The sequence below is a fragment of the Pongo abelii genome, chromosome 15, assembly GCF_028885655.2.
Source record: "Pongo abelii isolate AG06213 chromosome 15, NHGRI_mPonAbe1-v2.0_pri, whole genome shotgun sequence".
Taxonomy (NCBI): domain Eukaryota; kingdom Metazoa; phylum Chordata; class Mammalia; order Primates; family Hominidae; genus Pongo; species Pongo abelii.
Window position 1 is genome coordinate 54,955,218 of NC_072000.2, and position 23,302 is coordinate 54,978,519.

Sequence of the window (23,302 nt, forward strand, 5' to 3'; positions counted from 1 at the left end):
GTGATCTGCCAAATCAGCTGATAATTAGCTGAGTTGAGTCTAAGAGGTAAGCTTTGGAAAATCTAGCTTGATCTTTGTGACAGTCACTGAAATAGAGAAGAGGAAGATTAACTATGTTTCACAGTGCATCGAAAATTCAAGTGAGAAATCATTCATTTTTATTCCTGGCCTCCTCAGAGTCAAGCTCGAAGGAAAGAGAATGACAGATAATTGAACTGGAGGATGCTGGATCTCATTTAGTGCAACCCACTTATTTTGGACATGAGGGAGCTGAAGTTGAGAGAGAAGTGACTTGCCCAAGGTCACAGTCATGCCAGGATTGAAACGTAAACACGCATCTCTTTAATTTGGTCTGCTGAATTGTGAAGAATGAAGCATTATAGCCCATATCAATCACATATATTCAGTCATACTTTCATGATCACCGTGACCTCAAAGTAATAAATTACCCTCATTTAAATATCTTTCATTAAGAGATAAAAGTCTCTGGACTTTTAAAGCAAGTTGCAATCAATGAGGGAAAGTCATTTGCAGGCTGGGATTGAGTCTCGGTTCAAACAAGAGTTTGACCCTTCTGACCCTTGAAGCATAATTAAGGCAGCCCAGGAAGTGCACAGCTTAGATCTTCTTTCAGAGAACCTCAAAGAGAACTTGCTCTCTCAGAACTCACACCAAGGCTGTGCTCTCTGGGATGCTCCATGTGGCTGGGACACTAGGGCCGGGACTTCTCTAATGGGCAATCTTTAGTCTCAGGCTCCATCAGCCTGGCCACTTGCTCAGAGTGGCACTGCGGTCTGAGGCTCTTCCTGAGAATGCTGCTTCTTTCCCCTTCACTTTTCACAGGTGGCACACCTGTGTCACAGTCTGAAGCCTTCCCACCTCATCCTGCTCCCTTTTCCCTTTATCTTTCATAGGCATCCCCCCCAAGTATGTCACTTGCACTTCTCATTCTCTCTGGTGTCTGTTTCCTAGAGGACCTAAACTGACACATGACTGTGTCATTTGACTTTATTGGAAGCCATCCCATGCATGCACAGAGCACATCTGGCCTCATGCTCTGACAACACTGGGTACCAGTTTGGGGTTAATTCATGTGATGATTTCAATCTATGAAGCTAAGTTGCATGGCTTGGGCCAGCTCACTTATATTACCTCTGCCCCCTAACCTTGCCTCTGTGGGCCCAGAAACACACACTCTCTCTAATTGAATTTCTGGATACATTATGAAAGTATCTAGAGGTGCTTTGTAAATACAAGTTAGCTCAGCAGTGGGACCCACAGTGTAAATAAAATGCTTCCAGGATTGATTGTGTAAACTGCATACTTTTATTTTTATTTTATTTTATTTTATTTTATTTTATTTTTTTTGAGACGGAGTCTCACTCTGTTGCCCAGGCTGGAGTGCAGCGACATGATCTCGGCTCACTGCAACCTCCACCTCCTGGGTTCAAGCGATTCTCCTGCCTCAGCCTCCCAAGTAGCTGGGACTACAGGCATGGGCCACCACTCCGGGCTGATTTTTGTATTTTTAGTAGAGATAGGGATTCACCATGTTGGCCAGGCTGGTCTTGAACTCCTGACCTCAGGTGATCTGCCCGCTTCGGCTTCCCAAAGTGCTGGGATTACAGTTGTGAGCCACCGCACCCAGCCAGGAATGACATTTAAAATTATTCAATTTTGCTATCAACACCTTAATATAAAACCAAAGAGGTAAGCATGCTGGTTACTATAGAACTGACAACTTTCTGGCAAAAAAAAAAAAAAAAAGAACTGACAATTTTCTGACAAAGCTGGTTGCAAAATGACCCTTATAAAAGTCACTCCTCTCTTGGCCTCAGCTCCCTTGTCTCCAAAATGAGTGGGCTGTGCTAAGAGAAGTAACAGATTTATTTACAAAAATATATTCTATTATTCAATACACGACATGCCCTGTATTCAATATCACCACTATATGCTACATAGTCAATGTATTAGCTACTGTACTAAATACTATACAAAATGATGGCTATACGAGCACTCTGAATACCTGAGTGTCAATCCACTTGGTCCCGGTGTTGGTGTGTTCTACTTTTCCATAGAAGTGCACAGGCAGCATGAATTCTGGGCGGGACTTCTCCCAAGGGTTTCCATATCTGAGCCAATCATCTGCTTCTTCTACCTGCAAAAGGACACAGTATTGCTTAGAATTTATTTGTCAGGAAATGTGAACCTAGCACTTCAATTACATTAAATTTAAAACATCTTTAACTGAAACAACTTACTAATACTGAGTACTGTTTTGTAACTGTTTTACAGCCTACATCAACAATAATAATACTTGCTAATACAGCTCTAAATATTTTATATGTATTACTGCATTTAATCCTCACATTATATCAACCATATAGGAGGGAACTATGATTCTTCTTTTAAAGATGAGGAATTGTAACTGCTCAAGGTCAAATAGTAAACGGTAGACATAAGATCTCAAGGTCAAACAGTAAACGATAGAGATAAGATCTGCCCTTAGGTCTCTGTGTTCCAGAGCCTCTGTCTTAACATCTGTGAGTCCAATTGTCCACCTTCAGCTAAAGACAGAGGCCTTACAGGGATGTTTATCATTGGATACCTGGACCTATTGAGTCCTACACAATGGGTTCAATCAAGATTCTTGTGGCTAGAATATACAGAATCAGTTACAAAATGCTACTTGCAGAACACTCTTAATCAAGCTTATTGGTATAGGTACAGAACATTATTGCATTATGTAGTCTTTGCTTATCTTAATCCTTATGTAATTTTGATTTGATAATGAACTATAGATTATAGTTTAGTTTGAAAATAACATATTCTAAGAGGTAATGAATTTGTTTTATTGACAATTTCAATATTTTCCTAGGTATTTGTGTCAATTTATAACAAAATATTTCTTATATACAGCTTTAGACTATGGTTTCTCTTTAGGATATCCTGGACATCAAATACATTTTCATTTGCAACAAATAAACAAACACATCAAAATAAGAACACCACCACCACCAAACACATTGGAGGGGGATGTATCTTTAAATTATTGAAACCTTTAAAATATTACACATACAGTTGTGGATTGCTTAACGACAGGGATACATTCTGAAAAATGTGTTGTTAGGCAATGTTGTCATTGTGCAAACGTCAGAGAGTGCACTTACACAAACCCAGATGGTGTTGCCTACTACACACCTGAGCTATATGGTATGGCCTCCTGCTCCTAGACTACAAACCTGTACAGCACGTTACTGTGCTGAATACTGTAGGCAATGGTAACACGATGGTAAGTGTTTATGTATCTAAACATATCCAAACATAGAAATGGCACAGTAAAAATTCAGTATAAAACATAAGAAATGGTACACCCGTAGGGGGCAGCTCCATTACCATCTTACAGGACCACCATTGCATATGTGCTCCATTGTGGACTGAAACGTCATTATGTGGTACATGACTACACATTAAAAAACGGAATTGTGTTCTGGCCAGAAGGGGGTAAAAAAGCAGCTTTGTCAATGAGATCATCTCTAATATGGTTATTTTACCTATTTGATTCCTCATATTCACCTCTTAGAAAACTCAGCTTTAGTTTTAGAAGATATTGCTTAAGAATTACAACACAGTGTTGGACATCTCATGATCACCTAAGCATGAGTGTAACGCCTGTCTCAGGAACAGTGTGAAGAGACAAAAATAAACACAGCCACTATCTTTTGAGAATTTAGACTAAACATTATTGTCAACAGCCAGAAAAATGAATACAAGTTCACTTAGTCAAATTTTGATAGTGATTGTTTATCAAGAAAGCCAGTAAGCTTCCCACTAATATTAACTACCAGCGTGATGATGAATGGAAATGGGACTCATAGCAACAACATCTTTAGTTAGGAGAGCTAGGAGTTAGAGAGTCACTGGAGGAAGGAGGAGGTATCAGATGCAAGATGAACCCTAGGGAAGGCTGGAGAGAGACCTGAGCTCGTCAGAAAGTCACATCTTCTTAAAATGCAGATTCTCAGTAGGTCTGGGGAGGGGCCTGAAATTCTGCATTCCTAATAAGCTCCCAGGGGCTCCTGATTCTACTGGTCCCTGAACCCCACAAAGAGCAGCCAAGAGCTACAAGGCAATGCAAAGTCAATAACTGTAATTCTGTAATTCAGAATTAAAAACTAAACTTCCACTATCCCAGTCATAAGAGAACAAAGATAAAATTTTTTTGAGGCAGGAAGGTCGCTTGATCCCAGGAGTTTGAGCGCAGCCTGGGCAACATAGTGAGAACCTATCTCTAAAAAAATTTAAAAATTAGCCAAGTGTGGTGGTGTGCACCTGTAGTCCCAGCTACTCAGGAAGCTGAGGTGGGAGGATTGCTTGAGTCCGGGAGGTCAGGGCTACAGTGAGCTGTGATCATGCCACTGCACTCCACCCTGGGTGACAGAGCAAGACTCCATCTCAAAAAATAAAGTAAAATAAAATAAAATAAAATTTTAATAAAGAAACAGTTGAAGTTTGCCAGTTGACAAGGAGCTTGTTAAAGAGTCCATTAACTTGGCCAGGCGTGGTGGCAACGCCTGTAATCCCAGCACTTTGGGAGGCCGAGGTGGGCTGAACATGAGGTCAGGAGTTCGAGATCAGCCTGGCCAACATGGTGAAACCCCGTCTCTACTAAAAATGCAAAAATTAGCCAGGCATGGTGGCAGGCGCCTGTAATCCCAGCTACTCAGGAGACTGAGGCAAGAGAATCACTTGAACCTGGGAGGCAGAGGTTGCAGAGAGCAGAGATTGTGCCACTGCACTCCAGCCTGGAAGACAGTGAGACTCTGTCTCAAAAAAAAAAAAAAAAAGAAAAGTCCATTAACTTAGGTTCATAACTAGAAATGCTATAATAAATAAAATGATGACATCAACAGAGGATCAAAACATCTTGACTTACAAAATACTTTATGCTGCACTTAGGCAAGGGCCAATTTTGGGTTTTAAAATACTGAGCAATGTGAACACTGCTTCCTGTAACAGGAAAGAACCATAGGCCTGTTTGCCTCGTTTCAGCATGCAGGGCTGTTGTAAAACCCATCTGAAGGTATTGTATGAAATAGGAAGACGATGAGGCAGAAACAGTTTTCCTTTGAAAACTCATGACCATGGGAGAACTGATGACATTTTTTTGCTGAGAAATGCAGCAGGATGATATACTGTCCTGCCCCCAAGAAGCCTGAAATGCTCAGATAAGAGAGGATGGGCTCTGAACTTCCTCCTGTGGGCTCAGTCCCTGACTCCTGTGGAAGTCAGAGGTTGTTGCATTTACTCTTTTTATTTTCATTTTCTTTGAGACAAAGTTTTGCTCTGTCGCCCAGGCTGGAGTCCAGTGGCACAATCTTGGCTCACTGCAACATCTGCCTCCCAGATTCAAGTGATTCTCCTGCCTCAGCCTCCCAAGTACCTGGGATAACAGGTGCCCGCCACCACACACAACTAATTTTTGGATTTTTAGTAGAGACGGGGTTTCACCATGTTGACCAGGCTGATCTTGAACTCCTGACCTCAAGTGATCTGCCTGCCTCGGCCTCCCAAAGTGCTGGGATTACAGGCGTGAGCCACCATGATAAGCCACATTTGCTCTTTTGAGGGTACACTCTTACATGACATTCTTGATGCCATCAAATGTTGGTTGAATTTTTTTCCTGCCAAGTAATGATTGGTTTTAGCTTCATGGGGCTAACAACTTGTAGGAGGGTTTATTTGCTTGCTGTTCTTTATTGTGAATCTCTCGCTGATTCAGTAAAGAATCGGTGAATAATTCTATCAATTTTATAAGGCGTGTTTTTAAGGTAGATTGAGAAACAAGTGTTTCATAACAACAAGTTGAACTGAGTAGATCTGAGAAGGAGAGAACTATCCCTTGCTGCCTCCACTAAATCTACAGAAGCTGCAAAATGGTGATAAACCTTCTCTCTACCTTGCTTTCTTCCAATGAATTGACAAATTGATATTTAGGTTTCCATGTAGCCAGTGATCCCCAAATGCACTAACATGCTAATCATATGAAGAGGTAGGGGTGGGGGGCCAAGGTGGGAGAACTTTCATCTACATCCAAGTGAGCTGTCAGAGCTATTTCATCCCAGAGGCTGCACGGGGCTGAGGAAAGCAAACGCGGATCTGTGGGGTAAAAGAGCCAACCTGGGTGCAGGTGGCAGCCGGACTAGGCATTTCTTTAGAGGAATGACTCAATGGAATCTGTCCCAGTCAGCAGGGATGGAGAAGTCAGCCCAGGGGACTCTGTCGACTGAATTCTAAGAAATGCTCTTCTCTTCACCTGTGGGATACAGAGCCCGCAAAGAACCAGTGAACAGTCATCAGGAGAGCCCACGAACTTGGTTTTCTGATGTTATAAATAACTGATGAATGTTTCTGTGGCACACCAAGAATTCCACAATGATAATTAGAAGCTTGCTGGGTAATATGAATCGTGCATGACTGGCTATCTCGAACTTGGTGTGGGTTCTAAGAGGCAAGAGAAGGGTTGCGGAAGCCACTTGGATCCAGCTCTGAGATACATACTGTGAGCGCCTTTCCACCCAGGGCTTTGGTGTGATTGTGAAACTTCTGTGAGGTTGTTGCAATTGTCTTTCTCCCCACTTCCTCCTCGGGGCCAGCTATTTTCATAGAGGACTGTTACCGCACTCCCCATGAGAGGAGATGGTAAATACAGAATTTTAGCAATACAATTATTTTCCTCAGGGGGTTCACGATGAACACTCCACGCCTGCAAATCTTCCTTGAAGAGACTCAAAAATTAAAAGCCCATCAACCTTTAAAAATCTTCCTAGCATGTGGAGTTTTCATCAGCCTTCTCCAAATCTGCCTTTGTAAGAACAGTGTTACGTGTGAGTGGGGGCATGACTATACTCTGAAGAGGCCTGCTGCTTTCTTGACAGATGCTTTTTGCTTTTTATGGAAATAATTTCTTTTTTATGGTATGATATATTTTATGTTTGACAGTTAAAATCCCATCCCAGTAAACAATGGAGGTGGTAAGTAAAATTATATACGCTTCTGATTCAATTTCAAGTCATAATGAAAGAAGTGATGATGGTTGATAAGGTTAGCTTTGGAATTTATTTTATTTTATCTTTTATTTTATTTTATTTTATTTTTGAGACAGGGTCTCACTCACTCGCCCAGATTGGAGTGCAGTGGCACTATCTCAGCTCATTGCAACCTCCGCCTCCCAGGCTTAAGCGATTCCCCTTCCTCAGCCCCCAAGTAGCTGGGATTACAGGCACGCGCCACTATCTCCTGGCTAATTTTTATATTTTTAGTAGAGACGGGGGTTTCACCATGTTGGCTAGGCTGGTCTCGAACTCCTGACCTCAAATGATCCACCCACCTCGGCCTCCCAAAGTGCTGAGATTACAGGCGTGAGCCACTGCACCTGGCCAGCTTTGCAATATTTTGAATGAGCAAAACCTATTTGGTGTTTCTTTATTTTTCTTTTTAAAGAACACTGGAATACATGCTTTCTTGGTCTGATAGGAGAGAAAGAGATAGTTTCCTGGAATAAAGATCATTTAAAAAGAGCAAAGGTAGGTGTGATAATAGTGACCCTTCATAAAATGTAAGGGGAAAACATACCTGAGACAAAAAAAAAATTGAGATTTGTTTTCTGAGTTTCTTTTAAATCTTCCATCTGACAGTAGTTAAGAGATAAGAAATGAGATCCTTGGAAATTCTGGAGTATAGTGAGTAGCACACGGTATCCTTTTCAAAGGCTAAAATTAGATACCATGTGTTGTTTGGTTAGGTTGTGTCAAAGGGTTGGTTGTCCTGGACATGCCTGCTAAACTAGGCTCTCAACATGGAACTCTAGGTTACTCCACTGGGGAGAGGAACAACTTATTTCATTTTTATAACTTTTAATGATTACAAAATACACATTACTTATGGAATCTAAAACATGTAGAAGAGTAAATAGAAGATAGTATATATATTTCTTACAGAAAATGAGGTATGTAGAAGAGTACATAGAAGACAGTAAAAGTTGCCCATCTTCCAGAGATAACTTCTGTTGAAGCTTTGATGTATTTTTTTCTAGCACTTTTCCTTTATCTTTCTGGCCTTCTCTGGATAGCTGAGGTTATATTACCCTTATAACTCTATATCCTCTACTTATAGCTAATACAATGATTTCCTCTTTTGTTAAAATTAATCAAAAATATAATATGAATGGCTTCACTCATATTTTATTATAGAATAGCACAATTTATTAAAGCGTCCTCCTTTTCTTAGGCAAAATTAGCATTTTACTGTGTGCTTACTAATATTAGCATTTTATTGTGTGCCAGATATTTTACATGTTTTTATAACAATTCTGTAGAGTTTGTATCTCCATTTTGCCATTGAGAAAACTGAGGTTCAGGGAAGTTTGGTAACCTAATTGAGGCAGCATACCTCATAAAAGTAATGAGGTCTCCTAAGTTGACATTAGGTCTCAAATGAGAAATTAGGACCCAGGCTTCTCTTCTACAAGATGCTGCCTCTCAGCTTTTATTTATTTGGGGGTAGCTAAAGATAAACAGCACTGGTCCTTAGCAAAATGTGGAAGTTTGTCTTCCACTGTATCCCTAATATTCTCCTGAGTCTTTTTCCTTGGCACATTCTCTCATCAAACCAAATTTTTTAGTTCCTCCCTTTTTTGGTTCACAAAGAATCCAAATACTGAGGGAGGGGAAAAAGGGCAGTGGTGACACTAAACTCATTCTCATCGGGTCATTTTCCTTTCTCCTGGCACAGCCTAGGTCTCTGCATCCAGTCCCTGAGTGTTCTCTTGTTGGACTCATCTCATAAGTGTGGGAAAGGCTCAGAGAGCCCAGGGTTTTTGGAAACTGAAGATATATATTTCTGTCAATGGTGTATGTATGAGACAAAAATAGGGAGAGAGAAAGCCTAAATCACACTTAGTATTAGCAAAAACTGTCCACACTAGGGCGACTGTAGACTCAAGTTACCAGAGATTAAAAAAAAAATAAGTACCTAACAATCTGGTTTGATTATATAAAGTATAAGTAGTGTCATTTGGATAGATTTGTACAAATTTCTAAGGGGCAGTGTAATTATACATATTAAATGCGTGCCAGATTTATTTGCTATAACAGTTAACAACACTGTCTGATTTCATCTTATAAAAAAATCAGGACACTTGGTTTGTATCTTGTAACCATGGCATATTAAAGAAGGCAAGACTCTGAGTGTAGAAGAGAATACTGAATGTGGTCCTGGGAATCTGGGGATACAGGCATGTATTGACCAGCAGTGTGATCTGAGGTAACTTTACTTCCTCAGAGACTCAGTGTTCTCACCTACAAAATGGCAAGGTGCTTCCTATCATCAAGGGTTCTGGGCTGAGATCATGAGTCAAAGATGTGCTCCTCCATTATGACTGCTGCAGAGAATGGAACATCACACATTGTAGGTGCTCCACATTCAGGCAGTCAGTGATAAATATTTTCAGAGCACCCTGTGCGTCAGCCACTGCCCTCAGTGCAATGGATCTGGTGATGAGTGATACTGGAAGACTCTCTGTTCTTGGGGAACATACATTCTGAAGCGGGAAGATAGATAGATAGAACTCACTGATACCAACCAAATGCCAGAGAAATGAGTACAGCTCTATGTTAAAAGTCCATATATTATAAAGCATCCGGAGCACCATGAAAGAGAAGTACCTTAATGATAAAATTTAAAAAGATGGCTCACACACCTGCCATCCATCTCGGATCTTCTGATTGAAAATCCCATATTCATACCGAATGCCATATCCATAGGCTGCAAGTCCCAGGGTTGCCATGGAATCCAAGAAGCAGGCTACATTCAGCAGAGCACAGGCAAAAGATAGAGTCATTAAGCTGAGTCAAAATTTCCAGTCTTTCCCTAAAACACACGGCAGCCACAAAACATTGCTATATGAAGAACAACATTTGTATTCTAAACCACAGATACTACTGCACAATGGGTATTGATTTTTAAAAATAACTCATTTCTAATTATAAAATTAATACTACAGAAAAGTTAGAAAATGCAAAAATGTATAAAGAAGAAAATGTCATCTATGACCTCACCATCTAGAAATAACTATTGTGTACATTTTGTTTGAGAACAGATAAGGAAGCCAACCTGCATGAGATAATATCGATTATTGTCCCCACACTGCCTTTTCTAAGGGAAGCTGTCTCTATCCTCCCCTAAGACTCACCCCACTGGAAAAGACAGTCCCAGGAGAGTATAACTTATATGTGTCCCATTCCCTTCCAGCAACTGACTGACAAGATATTCTGTGGCCAGCTCTGTTTGGAATTCCATTGTTGTTCAGATATTAGGTGATCACATGCTTCAGGGAGGCTGAACCAGGAAGTGAATCTTGCTCGATTGGTCTAATCTGCTAAGCCAATCATAGCAATTGTATTTCCTTCTCCATGGGCATACAATGACATTCAATCAGATGAGAGGTGCTAGAAAGTCTGTTGGGTATAGGAGAATTCTGGGAACAATTTTCCTTGCTGCCACTATCTTTTTTTCCACGAGGGGAAAGACAAAAGGACCACAGACCTGGAGTCCTGCTATAATGGCCTAACCTCTGGAGTTCTTGTTATGTGATAACACATGTCCTTGTTGACTGAAGCATTTTTGCTAGGTTTTCTGTTATTTAATGACAGGGCATCTGATCCAGAACAGTTAACCAACAGGCTGGGTAAGGATCTGTCTTGTGGCTGGGTGAAAACTAAGGCGTTACACTAATCAGATTGTCCCTCCCAGGAATTTAAGCTGAGAAATATACAGAGAGTGAGGAAGTGTACAGTAGGAATTAAAACTGACAAGAATATTAAAAGCTGTAGATCAAACAGAAAGGGACTGAATGAGGTTAGTGGTACAGCCCTTAAAACAGAGATCCACAAACACAAGTGGCCTAGGCTTTCAAGTTTTTCTTACATCGCCAGTCCCTGTGCTCACATATGGCCTGGTTTTGCTCCCATTCCTGTTCTCTTTGAGCTGTGGTTCTTCGGCTTTTCCTGAGTCCTGATCAGATTATCCTTACAGGGGGTCCCAACTTAGATGAGATCATCTAATGAGAATTCTCAGCTTCATCAGCCTCTTCACTCCGACTTCATCAATCAACTCAAGGAGGGATGTCATGAATGTCGGACACAGAGTTAACCTAGCCAACAAAGACGGAGGGCTCGGGCTTCACATAAAAGGTAGGCAGGCTGGTTCTTATTCTTAGATGTGCATTCCATCAGCGCTGCTGGCCTTCCTGCAGCCCCACAGAAAGCCTACTAAATTGTCTGATAATTAACTTCACAGGAAGGTGGCAAGTATCCCACAGGCATTGTTTTATTTTGTTTTGTTCATTATGAATGGCAATGTTAAAGCACACTGTGACTAATGTATAAGGATGAAAAAAATGAAACAGATGCAGATGGCTTTCTAGTAACTTGAGTGTATGCAAAATCAGAAGATTTTTGAACAATTTCTAAAAGAGAGGAGATAATTATTTTTCATAGAATACAATCTGATACATGTGTGGTAGTACATTTTTATTATTAAATTTAAATTTCACAGATAATACATTAATGCATCTTCCTTAAAAATATTAAAAGTTACAGACAAAAAAATTTATTATGCCAGTGCCCCCTTTGATCGCTACCCTAGTTCCGCACTCCTACAGGGGGTCATAGGGAACAGTTTAGTATTTAAAATTCCAGACCTTTTTTTCTACATATTCATATTATATACATATGTACACACACACATATATATACACACACATATACACACACACATATACACACACACATATACACACATGCACACATATATGTCTGGAATATATATCTTCCAGACCTTTTTCCTATATATTTACACACACACACACACACACACACACACACACACACACATATATATTCACAGAAAATATTTAATTTTTAAAAAACATAAATGGTATCACACTGTATGGCTTTAATGCAATTTGATTTCTCTTTTAATTTGGAGATCTATCTAGGAAAGTACATCTAGGTCAATTTTGCTCTTCGACAATCAGTGTAGCACTTTTATAAACTACACTGTAACAATTATTTTCCCCACATGTCTTCTTATGTGTGTGCCTCTTTAGGGTAGATATCAAGTGGAATTACTTGGTTATAGAGATGTGTATTTTCTAAATTAATGGAGCTGGTATTATATTTTTAGTGCTTTCGTATATATTTGCTGAAAAATTATTCCCTGAAAAAAGCAAAGAACTCAAATTGTATCCACACACAAAAAGGACATTATTAACAAAACCATACCAATAATATTAGTGTATCATTGCCCACTAGTCAATCAAGCAGTCAAGTGCACAAGGCAAGACAACGGTTGACCAACTGGGGTCATGCCTCTGACCTGGAGTCTACCACTGAAAAAATAAAATAAAATAAAACAACAGCAACTTAACTTAGATCATGCCACACAAGGATGTGAATTGAGAAGCTTTGAACAAATAACAGTGAAGTAAAGGCACTATTTTTGACCTAGACGTACTTTCCTGGATAGATCTCCAAATTAAAAAAGAAATCACATTGTATTAAAGCCATACAGTGTGATACCATTTATTTTTTTAAAAATTAAATATTTTCTGTGAATATATATATGTGTGTGTGTGTGTATGTGTGTGTGTAAATATGTAGAAAAAAGGTCTGGAAGATATATATTCCAGAGATTTACGTGTGTGTGTATGTGTGTGTATATATATACGTGTGTGTGTGTGTACATATGTATGTAATGTGAATGAATATGCAGAAAAAAGTCTGGAATTTTAAATACTAAACTGTTCCCTATGACCCCCTATAGGGAGGAGCGCAGAACTGGGGTAGTGATCAAAGGGGGTGCTAGCATAATAAATTTTTTAGTGTGCTAACATTTAACATACCCTTAAGTGCACAGGAAGGATCTGGTTAACTGAGTTTTAAGCAGTGTCTCTTTTGTTCAAGTTCCCATCTCTACTATTTGTCTAGAATTGATCAAACCAAAGTGCAAACTCAAGAACAAATACATCTACAACCAGGTCATACCTTGCACTTCTTCTAGGAAGCCTGCCTGGTTCTTCCAAGCATGGTCATGCATGGCATCTGAGATGTCTTCAATTGGCCAGACAATATAATACATTCACGATGTCACTTACCAGCAAGTCTCCCAAGACCACCATTGCCAAGTCCAGCATCTTCTTCAATTTCTTCTAACTCTTCTATATCCAATCCAAGCTGGTAATGAAGGGAAAACAATATTGGAAGCAGATACAAATTCAGGCCATTCAGAGGGACAGCCATTTCCTACAGCTCTGGTTAAAGGTATTCAGGTTTACCTGTGTACCTAATCTAGCGTCAGCTCCCTTGCAGCTTGTTCTGGCATCAGATACTGACTGCAGAGGCAAACTGTATGAGATGGTGCAGCTGCAGCATGGAGAAGAGTGTAAGCTCTAAAAGTCCATTATTGACTCTGTTACTTCCTATATGACCCTGGGCAAGCTACGAACTCTATGCCTCAATTTTCCTATTTAAAAAAGTGGAGGCTAACAGTACCTACCTTATTGATGATTGCCGTGAATTACATGAGATTATACAAACAAAGCATTTAGAACTATTCTTGGGCAGATATCCCTCAATAAACGTTAGCTATTATCATTAAAAAAAAATTGTGTGTGTGTGTACAGTAGGGTTAAAACCTCAGAAACAGTCCACTACCAAGCTGATATTAATTGGACTGAGGGATTTTGAAAATGACCAAAAGGTCTCAGGTCAGACGTTCCAGAATGGACTAAAGTTCATCTTTTCATGACCACAGCATATTTACTCAGTAGGGTCAAAAGTTGTTAACTCAAAACCAGTTAGTGAGTCACTGCCCCGGAGACCTGGGTCCTGACAGCAGGCAGGGAAACCGCAGTCCTGCAATCCAGCTGGATGGGGTAAAATCCTTTACTTTTCCCTGGGGTGGATAAGAAGCTGTGGGAAGCCAAATAGCATCTGTGAACTTGGGCACGGATGGGACTGATTGCCAGCCAGCTCCCTGCCCCAAAGTGCTGGGGATCACACAGCAGAGTCCACAGTACCACTGGGCACTCGTGACAGAGCTCTGCAGCCCTGGAGATCACATTGGATTGCTCATTTTACAATGAAAGAATTGTTGGTCAGGCAAATGACTTGTTCCGTGATGACTAGATGCTAATCTAGCCCAGGCATGGCTGAAGGTGGCCTATTGTGAAACAACTGGGTTCTTATCTGAAGTTAGGCAACCCATGAAACTGGGTATTTTTTTTAAATGGAAAAATAATTTGCACATTTGAAGACATGTGGAAGATGCACCAGTGCTTGAAGTTGTGCCCCAGTTTCCATGGAGCCACCTGTTTGGATTCCTACCTGTCACACAGGTCTTGACAACTATATCTTATGAGTTCAACCTTGGTTATGCTTCTGTTCAGTGTTAAAGGGCCTTTCAAATTTGCTCTTTGCAGATTAGAGCTTACTAGGTTCCTTGTGTAAGCCAACTGCCGGTGCTAACACTCAGAATTTTTAAATTCTAAAAACGTAAGTCTAAAGTGTGATATAGGCCGGCATGGTGACTCACACTTGTAATTCCAGCATATTGGGAGGCCAAGGCGGGTGGATCACCTGAGGTCTGGAGTTCGAGACCAGCTTGGCCAAAATGGCGAAACCCCATCTCTAGTAAAAATACAGAAATGAGCTGGACAAGGTGGTGCATGCCTGTAATCCCAGCTACTCAGGAGGCTGAGGCTGGGAGGTGGAGGTTGCAGGGAGCCGAGATCGTGCCACTGCACTCCAGCCTGTGTAACAGAATGAGACTCCGTCTCAAAAAAAAAAAAAAAAAAAAAGTATGATATAAATTTTGAGCAAGTAGACATGGATCACGTCACCCTGCCTGGCTATAGGCTACTCCAAGGGAGGGATATTATTTTCAGCTGATATTAGGGGAAGGAGAGGGAAGGGACATGGAGAGGACCTGCAGGGGTTCTTTCACAGGAAATACTCCACCTAACCCACATGTATGTGAGTTAGGTATGACCTGGTTGTAGATGTATTTGTTCTTGAGCGAAGGACACATGAGGGGACAATCCCATGGCAAAGGAAAGGAAAAGTTTGAACAGTCTCTCATTTAGAATTTGTCTTTGCAAATACACATTTCTCCTTTCAACCACATCAAAAAGGTTAAGGGCTACCTGTTTTGGGTATGAAGGTGCCTGAAGCTCAGGAAAGAAAAAGTTAAATATATTCATGAAAACAACTTAGCACATTAGGGTTAAGACTTCAAGCTCCTCTTTTAAGGAGGAAGTGTATTTTACATCTCATTAAGCAACAGAGAAAGTATGACAACAGAATTTTTAAAGCTGATCATTTTCACAAATTGCCTTGATACATGAATAACAAAGTTTGATCATTTCTTAAAAATGAGATAGAAGCCCAAAGTAAAGCTTGTGATTCTGATAGCAGAAGACTCAAGTACTTTCAAAAGGCTTGTTCAGACACTAATTTCTGAAATGTAATTTGTGAGGAATGCTGTCAAAGACTTTGATTGCAAAAGAAAATTCTCGAGTCATAACGAGTTCTCTAACTTTTTCTGGTTCCTCTTAAATGAGAGATTACCAGTGATGCATATTTCTAAAAGTTTGTAATAGCCACATCTATAGAGGCGATTTTTCACTCTTATTTTACTTTATTTTTTTGTGCAATGTCCCCAAGTTTCCTGAAGTGCACATGAAATTTAAAGAGACAGGATGAGAGAAATCTAGGAACAATGTACCTGGTAAATGGCCTCATCACAGGCATTTTGCAGACCGAGGTTGATCATGGTGTTCTGTAATGTTCGGCCCATGTAAAATTCCAGAGAGAGGTAATAAACCCTCTGAAATAAAGAAAAGAGAGATAATGTTTCCCCTAAGAGATCAACCTTACTTAACATAAAAACACAAATTCATGTGTTAGGTCACCAATAAGAAACAAATAGGCAGGACTATGTCACCACAGGTTCAAATGAGACTCCTGTCAGAGGTATTTGAACCAAAGCGACTCCATCTTCAATAGGAGCTGGGTAAAATAAGGCTGAGACCTACTGGGCTGCATTCTCAGAAGGTTTTGCATTCTAAGTCATAGGATGAAATAGGAGGTCCGCACAAGATGCAGGTCACAAAAACCTTGCTGATAAGAGGTTTTCTTTGCCTCCTTTTTAATAATTCCAAATTAGTGTGGACTTAAGATATTTAAAAATATTTCAAAATCTTTTCTTTTCTTTTCTTTTTTTTTAAAGACAAAGTCTTGCTCTGTCACCAGGCTGAAGTGCAATGGTCCAATATCAGCTCACTGCAACCTCCACCTCCTGGGTTCAAGAGATTGTCCTGCCTCAGCCTCCTGAGGAGCTGGGACTACAGGCATGCGCCACCACACCCAGCTAATTTTTCTATTTTTAGTAGAGATGGGGTTTCTCCATGTTGGTCAGGCTGGTCTCAAACTCCTGACCTCAGGTGATCCGCCCACCTCGGCCTCCCAAAGTGCTGGGATTAGAAGAGCGAGCCACTGCGCCCAGCCCCTTTACTTTCTTAATAAACTTGCTTTCACTTTACTCTATGGATTTGCCTCAAATTCTTGTGTGAGATCCAAGAACCCTCTCTTGGGGTCTGGGATGGCGACTCCTTTCCGCTAACACTCCTATAGAGATGTATGAAGGACTAAATAAAAGTGTTACTGACAACAGGTTTTGGCAAAGCACTATTTTTGGCAAAGTAATTCAGTATCTTTTACCCCCAGGGAGAAAAAAAGCAAACTCATCTAACTAAGTAGATTCAATGTTTTGCGTTTTTTCCCTCTCCTGATCATGAGCCTCATGAATAAAGCATAGGTTTTGGACAAACAGAAGTCAGACGGCCATAGCTCACCATTCATTAATAAAATATTTATAGGGCACCTTGGTGGGTGCCAGTAAGGTGGGTTGGCTATGACTATCTCAAGTTATCCAAGAAACACAAAGATTAACTCCCACACACCCCATGGCTAGAAAATATTCCTCCTTGGCTGATTACTGTAAGAAATTTTACAGTTTTGTTTGTTTATTTATTTATTTATTTATTTATTTATTTACTGATGGATGGATTGATTGAGACAGAGTCTCCCTCTGTCGGCCAGGCTGGAGTGCAGTGGTGCAATCTCGGCTCACTGCAACCTCTGTCTCCTGGTTCAAGCAATTCTCCCTCAGCCTCCTGAGTAGCTGGGACTACAGGCGCCTGCCACCATGCCCAGCTAATTTTTGTATTTTTAGTAGAAACAAGGTTTTGCCATGTTGGCCAGCCTGGTCTTGAACTCCTGACCTCAGGTGATCCGCCTGCCTTGGCCTCCCAAAGTGCTGGGATTACAGGCGTGAGCCAAGTGCCCAGCCTACAATTAATTTTAGAATCAAATTTTTCTATAAAGTCTATTTACTGGCAAGTTCCTTATGAACAAGAAGACTACCTAAGGTTTATTGGTGTTTGTTCTTATTGAAATTGGAAATTTCTCTATTGACTTAGACATTATTTGCCTTTGACATGGTAAAAGTCAGGCAAATATCATCAGAGTTGAAGGTGAGAGGTACAAAGGTCAGACCTGTTGAAAACCTTCTTTATATACAAGCACAGTTGCCTAATTAAAAAAATAAAATAGCACCAGTGAGTAACTTCATTGCCCCCTTTTACAATATCTTATTCTCCATATCATTTATCCTCTCTTCTCTACTAGACACAAAACAAAACGGCAAAAATCTGTAAATGCACGAATATAGTTACCTCAAATTTTAGGGATTGCCCCATTTCCATAAGATAAGAAGTAAAAAAAGAAAAAATAATAATTTGGCCAATCAAAAAAAAATTGTGAATAGAATTCAGTATAATAAAGGCCTATTATCATATTTAACATACTAGTTACACATAAATATTTAAAACAAAATATTATTTGAAAACATCAACTTGGAAATTTCATTCTTTCCCATTTTCCTTTTATGAACGATTGAGTTCTAAATTTCACAACAAATGGTCAACATCCATGACCTAATGGGCCACCTAACACTGCTTTCCAGAACACATCATCTTCGTTTTCATCCAAGTTGTTTGAATGTCTATAATGCTGTTACTAGAACCCTCACCAGCTATTAGGTAACTTTGAATGACTGGATAAAAGTACCTTCTCTGGAGCAGACATAGGCAATGGCTGGTGCTCTAGTACGTGATGACTGCTGTCACAGGAAATAGTATCTTAAGCCACAAATACCCATTTGCATAGTATTACCCAGTTTAAAAAAATCCTTCCGTGTGTATTTTCATTATGTCTATAACCATGATGTTTTGCCTTTTTCTTTTAAGTAATCTACAAAAAGCTTGTTTATATAGTATATATTCCACACTTGCAATTGTGAGGTTATACCCCTAGGAATAATGACTACATCTGTATTAAATTTGCCTCCTTTTTAATGATTCCACATTAGCACGAACTTAAGTCTTCTTAAAAATATTTCAAAGTCTCTCTTGAGAAATATGTGGTTGCTCAAAGTAAAGTAAATGAGAAAATACTGCCTTGCATGACAGACTTTATAAGGACAGGAATGTAAGGTGATTCCCTGTTTTCTCACAAATAACTTTTTAGAGGTAATCTCTCCTTATATTTGGGAATATATAAGACCTCAAAAAATAGATCTTGGCCATCCTCTTACTTAATGGTCTCTAAATATTTGTTACATATGCCTGATAGTAAAATATATGAGCATCTCCAATATACTTTATAAATTACATGCAAGTACTATGATTACTAGTATTTTATGTAAAAAGTGGACATTTTCAAAAGGCTTATAAAATAAAATAAAGAAGATATAACAAATATTTTTAAAATGTGTGTTTTATTTTTATCCCCAGCATTAGTCAGAGGCCTGGGTACTTCTGGGAAGACCTCTGGAACACCTGTCAATAAACCTGAGACTTGCAGGACAGGCAAGAGTTGAGCATAGAAATGTGGTAGGAAGGACACTGCAAGTGAATCGGGGGCCCAGCAGTGGGGATTGGTTTATTGGGAGAGCAAGGTGGGTACAGAGGGTAATGGGAGATAACAAGGGAAGAACAGGCCCACCTGGACTGAGAAGGGCTTTTGAATACTTGCTTAAGGACTATGGCAGGCAAGAGGAGCCAATGATAACTGAGCAGAGGCAAGATGTGTTGCTTTAGGAAGCTTGAGCAGACTACAGTGCACAGAATGAGATGGGATCATATACTCAAATGCCTTCAGGAGCTAGGCAGAGAAAACACATGTATAATTGAGGTCACATAAAACAAAGAAGAGTACTGGGCTAAGAAATGGAGTGTGCAAGTCCTGCCCACAGGAGCTAAAAATTAAACTCCTGAAAAATGTCTTGGCCAACAAAACAAAGCATAGCAGACATGCTATCCTTATTCAGCCTCAGGCTGCCAGTTTTACCACTTCTGGAAAACAAAATAACCATGTAGAAGTCAGCTGCAACAAATGGGTAGCTAGAGCCTCACCAAGGCAGGAAGAGAGAATGGAGGAGAGCAGGTCATTCAAAGGAACCTATAGAAATCAATAGAAATTGGCAAACAGTTGGTTTGTGTCTGGATTGTCAAGATGACAACGGCATGAAAATAAAAAACACAGAGGCCAGGCGTGGTGGCTCATGCCTGTAATCCCAGCACTTTGGGAGGCCGAGGTGGGTGGATCACCAGATCAGGAGTTTGAGACCAGCCTGTCCAACATGGTGGAATCCTGCCTCTACTAAAAATACAAAAAGTAGCTGGGCATGGTGGCATGCACCTGTAATCCCAGCTACTTGGGAGACTGAGGCAGGAAGATTGCCTGAACCCAAGAGGCAGAGGTTGCAGTGAGCCAAGATTGCACCATTGCACTCCAACCTGGGTGACAGAGCAAGACTCCGTCTCAAGACAAAACAAAACACAGAAGATGGGGCAGGATTGGGAGAAATAATGGTTTGAGTTTTTAACGTGCTGAGTATGAGGAAATAGGAAGATATCTAGGTTTGTTCGCTAAACACTCAGAAATGTACACATAGAGTTAGAAAAGGAATTCAGACTAGGGATCCATATTTGGGATTCATCTGCACAGTTATTAGAGAGCAAGGAAGGTGGGAGAGGAGCTTGGAACACCTACTGGCTCTACTTTATGAGGGCAGGAACCATCCTGTTTAGACAGACGACTTTGATGGAGTAGATATTTGATGAACACGTGTGGAATGAAACATGTTCATTGTTGTATCCCCAGTGTATCGCTATCAGAATAGCTGGTTTATACACGTCGGAATTCCAGGCTTATACCTGCACTCACGCAGAAAAGGAGAGCCCAGTGAAGAAACTGGCCAGAGAACCAAGAAAACCATAAAGCACAGCATAAGCTACTGAAGGAAAAACATACAAGACTCTCTGGTGTTCTGTGATGCTAAATGCTACAGAGGCGTGAGTGTGTGTTTCTAATATATGCTCAGTGTCCCACCCTTCCGCTTAAAATTGTTAAAAATAATTTTTAATGAGAGGCACAGTATGGTGTACTTAGTAGCATTCCCTTTGTGTAAATAAATTTTTAAAAGATAGTGGCCGGGTGTGGTGGCTCACACCTGTAATCCCAGCACTTTGGGAGGCCAAGGAGGGAGGATCATTTGAGGCCAGGAGTTTGAGAGCAGCCTGGCCAACATGGTGAAACCTTGTCTCTACTAAAAATACAAACTTAGCCAGGTGTGGTGGTAGGGGCCTGTAGTCCCAGCTACTCGAGAGGCTGAGGCAGGAGAATCGCTTCAACCCTGGAGGCAAAGGATGCAGTGAGCCAAGATGGCGCCACTGCACTCCAGCCTGGGCGAGAGTGAGACTCTGTCTCAAACAAAACAAAACAAAACAAAACAACAAAACAGTAAATATATGTATACATAAAGTGTTTTCTAAGGTGCATTTAAATTTTTAAGGATACATTTTAGCAGTTGCTACCTTGGTGGAGGCCTAGGTCTTTGGGTGAAGAAGAGTTACTTTCCATTTGAAAGCTGTTACAGTTGCAATTTCTTACTATGAGAATTGACATTCATTTCCTTTCTTAAAAATTCCTACGGGGTTTCTTGGGCACTGGGATTATAGACCACTTTTTTTTCTTCACACCTTTACATAATTAAAAAGTTCTAATAAATGTTTATATATAATTCCCACTGCCCCTGGGATGTATCCCAAGCTTTTATTCTTTCCAATATGTCTCCAACTGGCTTCTCCAGTTTCCTCTCCCAATAGACTCACACCTGCCCTCACTCCAGCCTGCACACAATCCCTCTCCCTGCCATGTCCTCCCCAGTCCTTCCCCACTGCCTCTCGCCCTCTTCGCAAACTGTCAGGCAGAGATATTGTCCCTCTGTAGGTCCAAAATCACCCTAAGGAGGTCTCTGCTCCCGCCCCCACGCCGTGGATGGAGGTGGTTCCTGACCAGCCTTCCTCAGCAGCTCTTGGGGCAGGCCTCGGGGGTGGAGGGGCTAAGGGTGGGGGGAGTGTGTGTCTTCGGGGAGTATGAGTTCAGGGCATTGCCTGGCCCTGGGCCTTCTTTGCGCAGGACTCATGGAATTCCAGGAGCTACACACCCGACTCAGGAGAATGGGTGGGCGGAGCTCTACGCTTGGAGCAGGACCCTGCCCCTCGTCTGCACCACACTTAGCCACTCCGAGAGGCCTGAGACTTAAGACCTTTTCCCAGCTCGGCATTTGTCTCCCCTCCCAAAATACCAAGCTCCAGCAAGGCAAGATTTTTGTCCCTTTTGTTTAGGGCTGAGTGTCCAGGGCAGAGAACAGTGTCAGGCATACAGGACAAGAGGCCCCCGTCACCTCTTGATTAAATGCTGAGTCAAAGTTCCAAAAAAGTTTGTGAAGTGGACAGGCGAGAGGGGCCTGGGCTTCTGCCCACCTGGCGGTTTCCAGGGGCGGACGGCACAGTGGTTTGGGCGGGACACTGGCGGGTGGCACCTCGGGGACATGAGTGCGGCGTCGGTGGGGAGGCCGAATCTGTCCCCCAGGCTGCCCGCCCACAGCCTAGACACGTCTCCTCTGGACTTCGGGGCAAGGACGGGGTGCAAGGGACCACTCTGAGGGGTCCTCCACCTCGTCCCCCTCCGGCCGCGGCCAGAGACTCCGACTCCGGGCTGGACCCCGGCCCGCCCGCCCTCTCCGGGTTACCTTGGGGCACTTGTCGTAGTAGTGCTGCTGCGTGCGGATCCAGCGCCCCACCAGGTGGTCGCGCACCGTGTGCGCCAGCGCGAAGTAGTAGTCGCGGGTGGTGGCCACGTTGCGGTCCTTGACCAGCGTGAAGTGCAGGTGCCGGTTGAAGCTCTTCTTCAGCTCTGCCACGTTCTCCACGCCCACGATGCCGCGGATGCTGATCTGCCGCCGCTTCTCCTGGTCAGTCAGGGGCTTCGCCATGGCTGGGGCGGCGGGCTGCGCGGCGGGCTGCGCAGAGAGCTGGATGTGAGGCCGGAGGCGCTGGGCTGCCGGGCAGGGGTGGAGTCCGCCCCGCTGCGCCAGCAGCTTTCAACGCGCACGAAAGTTTGGGGCCCGCCCCCTCGGGCGGTGCCGCCCCCGCTGCACTCCCACCGCGTCCCGGCCCCTGCCCCAGGCCGGAGGGCCGAGGAAGTGCCCGGCCCCTCCCGGGGCTCTGGGGCCGCGGTGGACTCGGGGGTGGAAGCCGAGGTCCAAGTGCCGGCGAGACCCCTGCCAGCCCGGGACCTGGGCTCGGAGGCTCCCTTCCGGATTTCCAAAATCTGCGGAGGCAGCATTTGTCCCGCCTCTCCTCTCTAGAGTGTGGAGACAGGAGGACGTCTGTGTAGGGAAGCACGTCGTTGGCAGACTGCTGTTTTGCCGATGTTTATTTGTTATGCCATTATGACTGCTGGATTTCTCACCTGGAGTGGCTTCCGCCATAAGGGCCGGGATCTGGAAGGACCGCACGTTTAACTTCTGTTGTCCCAACCTCCCTTGCCAGCCCTTGGCACCGCCCCAGCTTGGATCCTCAGGGCGCCTCTGTTGTTTTCATTCATTTTTTTGAGGACTCCAGGGTTGCGGTTTCTTAACTCCTGGACCAAATTTCGCCCTGCCCGTAGCACCCTGTCGCTCATCCTTAGAGGTGGGTTACTAAGGATCAGAGTAGGTGAGGTGAAGCTCTAGGCTCATTATGCGGCAGGGGCTTTTACCTTAGGCTTCT

At 42.2% G+C, this 23,302-nt stretch overlaps 1 protein-coding gene across 1 annotated transcript in view; it reads right to left on the bottom strand.

Annotated features, from left to right (window-relative positions):
* The window catches only part of PYGL (glycogen phosphorylase L), a 41,721-nt gene extending 19,041 nt beyond the window's left edge, over positions 1 to 22,680 (bottom strand). The window contains exons 1-5 of the mRNA XM_002824732.6: positions 22,282 to 22,680; positions 15,847 to 15,948; positions 13,217 to 13,295; positions 9,761 to 9,864; positions 2,027 to 2,158 (exon numbers count right to left, since the gene is read on the bottom strand). Coding sequence (XP_002824778.1) covers positions 2,027 to 2,158; positions 9,761 to 9,864; positions 13,217 to 13,295; positions 15,847 to 15,948; positions 22,282 to 22,524 — 660 coding nt within the window. The 5' untranslated portion in view covers positions 22,525 to 22,680. The remainder of the gene's footprint in view (positions 1 to 2,026; positions 2,159 to 9,760; positions 9,865 to 13,216; positions 13,296 to 15,846; positions 15,949 to 22,281) is intronic.
* Positions 22,681 to 23,302: the final 622 nt, after the last annotated feature.